The sequence below is a fragment of the Asparagus officinalis genome, chromosome 3 (genome assembly GCF_001876935.1).
Source record: "Asparagus officinalis chromosome 3, Aspof.V1, whole genome shotgun sequence".
NCBI lineage: Eukaryota > Viridiplantae > Streptophyta > Magnoliopsida > Asparagales > Asparagaceae > Asparagus > Asparagus officinalis.
The window spans coordinates 8,371,047-8,381,614 of NC_033796.1; the positions used below are offsets into that span (position 1 = coordinate 8,371,047).

The window sequence follows — 10,568 nt, forward strand, 5'->3', positions numbered from 1 at the left end:
AATGTAAGTGGGCAAAGGGGACACTTGCTCCAAGTTGGTTTTGATGTGACCAGATTTAGTGAGTGAGAGGGATGGGATAAGGATTATTAGGAAGGGAGAGGACCAGAAAGGGACTGTTGCAAGCAGAGGTTTGAAGAATTGGAGAAAAAAAAAGGAGGCTTTTTAGCTTTTTTTAGCTAGTTTGGCATGTGATTCTCTGGTCATTTCGCAGGGGTTACCACCATTTGGCTTTATGCTCTCACTTTCAATCTATAGCCTCTGCTAATTATTGGTATATTACCATCTTGAAGATGTTACATTAACCTTAGAATCATCAACCACATAGCTTTTTTGTCAAGCCACTGGTTTCTTCTAGTTTAAGCAAATGAGTATAGCATTTCCTTATATATGCATGTCATGAATTGTGCAATTTTATAGGTGGAAATACTCTTTAGGCACTTGCATTGAATGTGTATTGACTGGTTCAAGTTCTTTTTTTTTTTGAGATTTTTTTCTTTCTTTTTTGGTCGTTTCAAGAAATCTTGCATTCTTTCTGCATGTTCAAATTTTGTCATTATACATCATTTACTATTTCATGATGTATTTCTAGATTCTTTTGAGATCTTTACCTACCATATTTAATGATAAGTATCTTCATATGGTTAATCTTTATCGATCTATTTTCTATGTGAGATGTTTTGAGTATGCTACCGATTAATTTTGAATTGATTGGTTCATGGATCATCTTGATATATAGAGTTCAGATGTTAATTTAAAGGTAGCATGCATTCATCACATAATTTTTTTGAGACACTGTTTTTACCTTAATATATAAAATACTTCTAGACCAGCTCATTTGTAGGTGCAGGTTTTTTTTCCCCCAACGCAAACCGTTTGAAAATATTAAATTTGGAGAGAATAACATATATAAAAGGCATAGTATAATAGTACAAATATGGTAAAGAGATGAATATATGTATTAAAGGTAGCTACATGTTCATGACTTGTCTTTGATATGTCTACAGCAGAACAAATAATATCCATACATCTTTTTCCTGCAAACAGAGACAGCCATGCTTTGAGATACCTTTTATTTATCAAAATGGCGGAAGGGGTCCAATAGGCTTAATTAATTAAGGAGTGGATAATGAAATCTATTCCTATACTTATAGGAGGAGGGCCCAAATATTCACTATTCATGCTAGAATAAATGCTACAACGAGTTGTTGTACTATTATTACTGTAACAATATCATTGTAGCACAAAACAGAATGCTGTAGCTTTAAAATTAATGCAGCATTTAAAAAAGGAACTACTATGGCGAAAATTAAAAAAAGGGGTTCGTGCCTTGCACGGGATGCACACTAGTGTACAATAATACTAGAGCAATGGTACTCTTCAGCCTTCTCTGTATCTCATACAAAAGCGTAGGTCATGTGAGTATGGGTTTGCATAGTTTCTCTCTGTCGGCTGAAGCATGCCCCCTTTTTAGCTAACTCACCGATTTCCTTTACCTGATTTTCATTAATATGCTTTTCTCCATAATTAGGCTCAATCATCATGAAAAAGGCTTGTTCCTTTTTCCTCTTACAAAAGAAGAAGTCTTTGTAGGGAGACCACGTGGGATATTGGACCCTTTTATTGGTAATCATACATCTCTCCTTCTAGGACGAAATGCACATATATACACCCTTGTTACTAGATGGGGGCCGGGTTAGCCATTTACTATATTTAAATAAATTGTTTATCTAATCTCCATGTTATCTATACCAGTCAAGTCGGTGTAACATGAGGTCAATGTTTTAATTAAAAAAGAGATTCTCTTACATTTCAATGTGTTTCAGAGAGACCTTCATTTTTTATAAGCATTGGGCATACATGCATCACTTACAATATCAATGCAAACAACCGCGAGTTAACTCCCTTTGGATACCAAGTGGTTTAAATAAATAAATAAAATTCAAGGGTAATAAATGCCTTATAACTTCCTATATATTATACAAGCATGCTGCCTATAACTAACCCTTTCTCATCATGCATGTATGCATATATCTCTAGCTTACAAATAATTCCGTGATCACCCAACATAAGAATATTTTGCAAGAAAGTGACGCCCCATGATATCGTACGTTTCTCGAGTGGAACCTATTCAAGTAACAAAAACCGGTGGGGCTTGTTAAAAGAAGAGCATCAAATCAAAAGAGGTAAGTGATCGATTTAGAAATTGTGGTCCAAATTAAGAACGTGTGATGTCTCTCCTTTGATAAAGGCCATGGATGGTTCATCCTTCTATTTCTTTTTATCAGTGACGTGCTTGCTCTCTTTATGTCTGCAGAGTTATAGAGAATTAAGAACTACTCAAGCAATAATGGTGGAAAATCAATACTTTATGCCACTTGCTTGTTTTGGCAGGTGATCGAAGTTCTAGGGTTTGGTCCATAGGGTTGTTAACTAATGGGGTTTAATAACATAATTTTGACTAGCTAGAATAATATTTATCTCATTGATGTTAATTAACGATTAAGATAGTCTACAGTGTTCCCACATAGGCAGTGGCGTAGCCAGAGCTTGCTTGCCCTGGGCTGCTGCCCAGGGCAAGAAACTCCGCCTCTCCCACGACCTCTCCCTCCTCCCCTCGCTTCCCCTCCTCTCCCCCGCCACTTCACCTCCCTCTCCCGCAAATCCAACCTCCTCTCCCTCCTCTTCCAGTACCTCCATCTCAACAATCCCCAGCCCTCCTCCCTCTCCCACGCCTCCCTCCTTTCCCTCACGACATACTCGTAGACCACCTTTATTTTCCGCCCAAGGTAAAAAATAATCCTGGCTACGCCACCGCACATAGGTAAACTGGCAATTCCCAAAGAACTTGCATACTGAGCAAACTGAGACCCTGCCATCTACACTGATTATGTACGTGTACGCGTGCTAGTAGGACGAAGAGGGCAAAACATGACAGCCTGTCTTCTTATCGATCACTGATTTCGGGCAAAGTACTTACAATGAAGTCCCCACTGGCTTCCAAGAATATTTGAGTAGGCCGTATTTGTGCCCTGGATTAAGTGCGCAAAAGCATTAATTAGCAGACCTTTGCTGGCTGGCTTCTTGATACGTACCTAACCGAAACAACTCTTTCTCATTCATTCATTCTGTAGAGACATTTGAGCAAGATGGATGACGCGAGTGGAGTATGTTACTGGCTGTCAGTATAGTTCGTGGTCTAGATCTGTTCAAGCGTCAAGAGGTACGATCGATGGATCATGGAGATCATGTTATGGACTACAGATCACAGCACAACCTGCAGCAGGCTTTAATTAGAAAGATGCATACTTCGTTGTTCGCTAAACGCGATCTTATAAAATACGTTGCGATACTATAGGAGGTGATCGATCTGTTGCAATTAACTAACCCAAAAATAAACATGGCTGCAATTAATCGATGCAGATCGAGTCCGTAATGATATGGTTTCCAGTCGCGTCTTTTTTTATATGCTCCTTCAACCTTTCCAGTGTCTGATCGATGATGCATGTCTTAGTTTTTTGTGACACATCAATATATAGCAAGGGTTGGGAGATACATATCCCTCACTTGAAGTCTATGCCACCAAAATCGACATAAGAAATATATCAATATTATTGCTAGTTGATGGTACTAATGAGTTAGTTGAATTTATCACAAGTTTCCAACAACTCAATCTCATTGATCACCTACTTCCTTGTAGGACTCAGAACTCTTCCCACAGTACAAAGCGGTTCAATACTTAATTGGAATACTAATTGCGAATATAAGCAGCATCTTGATGTATACTCCCTGCTATAAAATATGTTCTTGATGTCTTCTCCAAATTGATCCTTTAGGCTGGTTCAAACTTTAGAATCATCAGGAATGAAGTACATGTATCTCAAAACAATGAACTGACTGAAAACACCCAGTTGAGCAATCTCCTTAATTAATTTTCTGTTGAAGTGACATAAATTTAGCTTTTAAAAGAGAAAATATACTTATAGTTGATTATTTATTAGGAAATAGTGTTATTTTTTTAGGGTAAATCGCAATAATCACCCTTATCTATACATTTCACAACACTTAATAGTGAAGGATCCAGAAATTCTAAAAAGTGGTGTCACCATATAATTAATGGTTAGAAACATTTATTTATGTCTGCCAACGAGTTTTCAATCGTGAGCAAAAAATCAAATTTGCAACGAGATCAAACAATCTCAATCCCGAAAACCGTAAAAAGACCCTCTAAATTTAATACATAGAATAACATTAATAACTCAAAACATAAACTTGTAGCATGAAATCCCTACATGAACTCAAAGTCATCAGAGCGGAGGGATGTTAGATGACTTCACATATTTGTGGTTTGAGTACTATTACTGCTTTGTAAATAATCTAGTCTCTCTTGTCTTGTTTCTCTTTCCCCAACTAATAATTCTCTTATCTTCTTAATGTGGTAGGGTAATAGCCTAATAGGTTGTGTTGGGATGAGAAATTTTATTTTGAGAATTTTTTTAATTATTAATGGGCTTGGGTGTTTAGGATCTTGAAGCAGAATGGTGTCACGTGACACCACTTCACTCTAAGTAGATCTGGCCTTGGTACTTACCATCTCTCAACTCATTTGTCAATAATCATTCTCACAATGTCCGGATAGGACTAATACACGGTAATAAAAGTTAGTTGTGCTATGACGAATGATATTGAAGGTACAAATAAGGAGGATCATCGACAACCTTTAGTTTATTTTATAAAACGATCCATAACTATATTGACAAAAACTAACTTCACAAAAATAACTCATTTTTATGGTTGCAGTCGTTAAAAGAACAATTCCAAGGAAACAAACACTGCAACTATAATTCCAACTGCCTATTTATAAATTAAATAGATATATATGTTTGGTTGATAGGAAGTATCCGAAATTAGAAGTAAATCAAATTTATCACTTTTAAAATTACAAAATATAAAGTAATAGAAGTACTATCTTTTTATTTGTTTCATAAAATTTTGGAAATAGCGGAAATAATATTTCTTCTACTTCATTCACTTTTTTGTTTGGTAGCACTTATAAATATTGTTAGGGAGAGAGAAAGAGGATTTTTTAGAATTTTATTTAGAATTAGACAATATCCATGCAATAACAAAAAAGATTTTACCCTAAATTGACTCGATTCCAGCTACTTCCGAAGTACTTCTGAGTCTTGAGGGGAGCAAAAATATTCAAAAAATAGAAATGACAAGTAAGCATCACGCCAGTTTTTAAGCAAGCATCGAAAGTAGCATCTCTAGAGAAACAAATGTACATTTTTTCTCAAAAGTAGCATAAATATTCCATAATTTCTTTAATTCAACTGCTTCATAGCTACTTCCATGCAAACAAACATGAAACAAACATGATCGACGGTTAGAATTGTAGTTACAGTTTTTGTTTTGTTGTGTTTGCTCTTTTAACTATTTCCGGCCATTAAACCCAAACCCGGGAATTTCTCTTCGTTCGGGTTCGGGTTCGGATAAAACCCACCTTCTCAAAAACCCGAAAGTCTGAAGATCTCATTCCTTCCGAGATCAGCAGAGCATCATAAACCCAAAACCCACTATGCTATTGGTTAATGGGGGGAGTCCGGTAATTTGGAGCCCTTCGCGTCGGCAACACATCAGCAGACTCCATCAACCCCATTCATTCTACCACTTTCCCCTTCGATCCCAAACCCTAACCCTAGCCGTCGCCAAGATCGCCATGTCCTCCCCCCCAATCGACGACGCCGCCGCCGGAACCACGATCCCGCCGGGATTCGCAGAGATCGTGGTGGTTCGCCATGGGGAGACCTCTTGGAACGCATCCAAAATCATCCAGGTCCTCTTTCTCCTCCGATTTTTTTTTTATTAATTTGGTGCTCAGATGTCTTGTTTTGGTAACTTGGTTAATGCAAAAAAAAAAAAAAAATCTAAGGATCCTTTATGTTATTAGGTTTATTGAGACGTTTATGTTGCTCTTGTTGCAAAAGTTTTGTAGGAGGGGGATGAAGGGTCTTCAGATTTGTGGTAGCTGGAATTTGCTGCAAGTATATAGTGTTTCATTTACGACTGCACTTTGTTGCAACTATATTTTTAGGCTTTAAAATCATGTAGTTGTAGTTGTAGTTGTACATGGAATGAATGTACTTGCAACTACACAATGCAACGTGTCAGCGGCGAAGCCTGCAATTCCAGCAAGGGGGTCCAAAAAATAATTAAACCCTCGCCCACGAGAGTAGAAGATGCTTGATCTCTTTTAATAAACCATTCCATAATTGAGTCACCATATTAGCCCCTTAAATCTTTCACATTTTGCAATTAGTCCCTCAAATCATGGAGATTGCTATTAGGTCCCCCAATTTTTGACTTATTTAGAAATTAGGCCCTCCACTCAAGAATATAAATAGCTATTGGAGGGATTAGTTTGAAAAAAAATAATATAAGAATTTGATGAGCTAATAGTCAACAACAATAGATTTTACTTGGTAATCCCTCCAACTGCTACGTCTAGCCTTGATTTTTAGTTTTATTTTTTAAAAGAACTTATGAGACATAATAATCTCTTCTTAATCAACCAAAGCCTTTTTCATGTTACAAGATATATAATAGTCTCTTCTCTTCTTAACTAGCCAAAGCCATTTTTTTCAGGACACATGGTTAATAATTCTTATTTGCTGAAGCCAGCAGCCAATAATTCTAGTAACATCCGATTTACTGACCAGTAGTCCAAAAGCCCACTTCAGTGACTATGGGCTTGTGTGAGTGACTAGTAGTTTTATCCTACTTCCATGAAGCAAGCTCGATGAACTAATCGCGGAAACCATTTGAAAATCTCTCTCTGATCACAAAAAACAAACCGAAGCATATAGGGATTATATACGGAAAAAAAAACAAAGATTCAATTTTGGGGGGAGGGCCAGAAAGGCAGGGCGCTGTTGGGCCCTATATGGCTCTGCCCCTGGTTTATGCTATAAAAAAATCTGAGGATCCTTTAGGTTATTAGGTTTATTGGGACTTTGATGTTATTGTTGTTGCAAAAGCTTTGTAGGATGGGGGTGAAGGGTTTATAGATTTGTGTTAGCTGGAATTCGCTGCAAGTGTAGTGTTTTATTTACGACTACACTTTGTTGCAGCTATATTTTTATGCTTTAAAATTGTGTGGTTGTTGTAGTACATGAAATGAATGTACTTGCAACTGCACATTGGAGACATTAACATCAGAATAGATAGACCATAATTAAGGTTTTTTAGTGATTTTGATGATGGACTCGGAGAAGCATTTCTATCCAAACACCAGATTGCATCTACAACGTTTGTAATTGGAATGCACATTTTCCTCCCTCTTACAGCTAGTTTTTAAGGGTGGATCCTTCTAGGTCTTTAACAAATGGATGGAAAAGTTGAATGGACATTTTCATACTAACTGTAGCTATATGAGGGATAACTTGTATCCATGTAGGATCCCTCCAGACTATGTGGCTTTTGGTAATGAAGAAGCATTAAGATAGAAATGTTTTAAAAAGCCTCCGCCTAGGCGTACGCATAGGCCTAGGTGGTACCTTGGCTGCCTACCTCCAAGTGGTACCAAGAGTGTCCACCTAGGTTTTGAAAGCGCTTAGGGGAGTGTGGTCTACCTCTATGGACTGCACCCCTTTGGCATTGATCATGATTTCATCTATTGTAGCCTCTGCATCTTCCAACCTCATTTAAATCCTAACTATGAGTACCTCCTCTACATCTCCCGACCTTCAAGAAAACCACATCCGCCATCACTTTAAGAAATTTGGCTAGTTGCAATTAAGCTTGCTATAATATTGACATTTACTATCAATAACTGATAAAAATAAAAATATAGAAAATGCCTAGGACCCGCCTAGGTTCTAGGGGTCAGGTTCAACGCTTAGGCCGCTTAGCACGTTTTGTAACCTTGTAATATAGACTATGAGAGGTTGATGTAAGAGTTGATTCAATCCATAGTCCAAGCCCTTCAGTGTCCATTGCTTGTCCCAACATTATCAAAGGCAATATACTTGTTCGCGGAATGACTTAGGTGACTTGAGGTATAGAAGTAAGACCACTAAATGATTGCAAAAATTCATCAGGTTGGAGATTTTTTTAATAGGAACAGTTTAAGCCCCCTTTATCTTAGCCAGTACATCATTGCCTTTTGTTTTTATATACAACCAATGGCACTTGATAACATGATGCACGAGTCTATGCATGTCTGTCTTTATAGTTCCAAACTTGCTAAATTATGAGAACTGAAACTTTCACGGGTAATATCTTTGTTGAAATGGACATGATTGTCTTTTTTAGTCACATGTTCACATTAAAAAGGACACGATAGTCTTTTTTAGTCACATGATTGTCATTTTTAGTCATATGTTCACTTTGATGTGATGATCGTTTTAGTTAAATCGTTAAGATAAGTTGACTCCATGTTTTGATTTGGCTTTGGATCATTATCATCATTCTTAACGGCATGAACAATTTAAAAAAACCTACATTTCCTATTTACATGCCTACATATCCACTTCATATTTTCTCTTTTCTATCTTAGGGTCACATGGATTCAGAATTAAATGAGAACGGGAGGAAACAAGCATCTGCGGTACGGAAAGATTCCTCTAGATTAATAGACTAATATTCATGTTGTTTCTAATGCTGCGCAATTACATAAAATTTTGGAAGGTGGCTGTTCGACTGTCCAATGAACCTACGTTTGCTGCTATATATTCATCTGACTTGAAACGAGCTTCTGAGACTGCACAGATTATAGCAACCACTTGTAACCTATCTGAGGTATGCCTGATGTTTTCCTAAGTGTTTCTTTTTCCACTGGTGTCTCTGATTGTGTGCTGCTATGCATATGAACCACTATGCATATGACTTAGACGGGTAGTCGTCCTGCTGGATTGATTTGCAACTAAGAACTTTATGCATACGGGTGTGCAGTGATGGGCTAGGGTTTGGTCTTTTTTTGGGCATGGGATGTGTTTGGATTCTGTTATTGCTTGTTTTTTGTGGTATCCTGCTTGTTGGAATGGGTTGGAGTAGATAAATTATATATCATACATTGACACGAGTAGTTGGATTATGTATCATGCATTGACACAAGAGTGGTTGGATTATATATCATGCATTGACACAAGATCATTGTTCTGCATTGGCATGTGCAATGCATCTACCTCGAAATAATGTTAATTTGTTTACTGTTGTTTGTACATATGGCGGCTAAATAGATATAAATTTTATTTTCACAAACATGTCCCCCCTGCACAAATATGTCACCCAGAGAAGTCGGTAATAGTAACGCTAATTCAGTTTGCACATTGTTTCATACAGGTAATATGAAAATAATAGACTTTTCAAAGGTATATATAAATAACTATAACCTGCAAAATTCTCCATTTTATATAGATGTATATAATATTATTTTCTAGGGTCTTTTGCTATCTATAAATATGAGCTGTCAATGAAGTTTAATCTTTGTAGGTTCTTACATATATTATCATCGAGGCGCATATGCCAACTTAATTTGTACATACTGTTGGTCCATTATATGAAACCAAGCACTTTGTATTACACATCATAGAGGTACATGCTGAATATACCTTCGAGTTGAATATGTTATTAAGAACATGCCCCGCCTCTTTTTAGTGGCAAACGACTGATTCTCACCTTTTCCTCTGTTTTAACTCTAATAGCAAGTAAAGGTCTCAGTGTTAATCAGTTGTTCTTTTTTGTTTTCGGTTTTATGTACCAACTATTTAAGGACACTCGAAAAGTCATTATATCACAATAATGTCAATTCCTGTTAAGAGTCTGAATTGATCTTATCAAAATATCAATCAATTAGCTGTATTGCACATATAGATATAAACATGCACACTGCTAGTTATATCTATAAAAAATAGCCGTGTTCCCATGTCAATATTTTGAAAAGTTCCCATGTCTGGGACCTCATGGTACCGGACTATCGACACTCTATGTTAAACCCAAAAAGTTTTATTTCTTTATTCAAGGCGTCATTCTGAATATTTGCTGAAATGACATTGTTTTCTTCTTGCGCATTTAATTCCTGTTTCCGTTATTGATATAGTGCACTTTAGAAAGTTCAATGAATAATAGTGAAAGTAACAAAACCTTTCAATTATTTTATGGTTTTTGGTATTCTTCGGCTTCATAAGAGAGAACTTTGCATTTTCCCTTTTTTCAAAAACTTAAGGAAGATTAGGGACATTATGAAAGGTGCATGGAAGTGGATTTGTGTGTGGATATGTTGCAAAATTTTCTTTTTTTGTCTCAGGTAATAACAGATACTGCATTGAGGGAAAGAAATATTGGAGATATTCAGGGTCTGACATTACGTGATGCAGCAAAGCTGAAGCCTGTGGCTTACAAGATCTTTATGTCTCACGACAGAGATAAAGAAATCCCTGTAAGTCCTTCATCGTCACTTTATCTTATCAAATTGCATTAACTTCTGAATTCTGAAAATCTTCTGTCGCTTCATCTTATCAAGTTGCATTAACTTCTGAATTCTGAAATTTTTCTTTGTAATTGATTAA

At 36.7% G+C, this 10,568-nt stretch overlaps 1 protein-coding gene across 1 annotated transcript in view; it reads left to right on the forward strand.

The window, feature by feature from the left end:
- LOC109832858 (phosphoglycerate mutase-like protein 4) overlaps positions 5,526-10,568 on the forward strand; it is a 6,977-nt gene continuing 1,934 nt past the window's right edge. The window contains exons 1-4 of the mRNA XM_020400318.1: positions 5,526-5,836; positions 8,558-8,608; positions 8,689-8,799; positions 10,307-10,438. Coding sequence (XP_020255907.1) covers positions 5,579-5,836; positions 8,558-8,608; positions 8,689-8,799; positions 10,307-10,438 — 552 coding nt within the window. The 5' untranslated portion in view covers positions 5,526-5,578. The remainder of the gene's footprint in view (positions 5,837-8,557; positions 8,609-8,688; positions 8,800-10,306; positions 10,439-10,568) is intronic.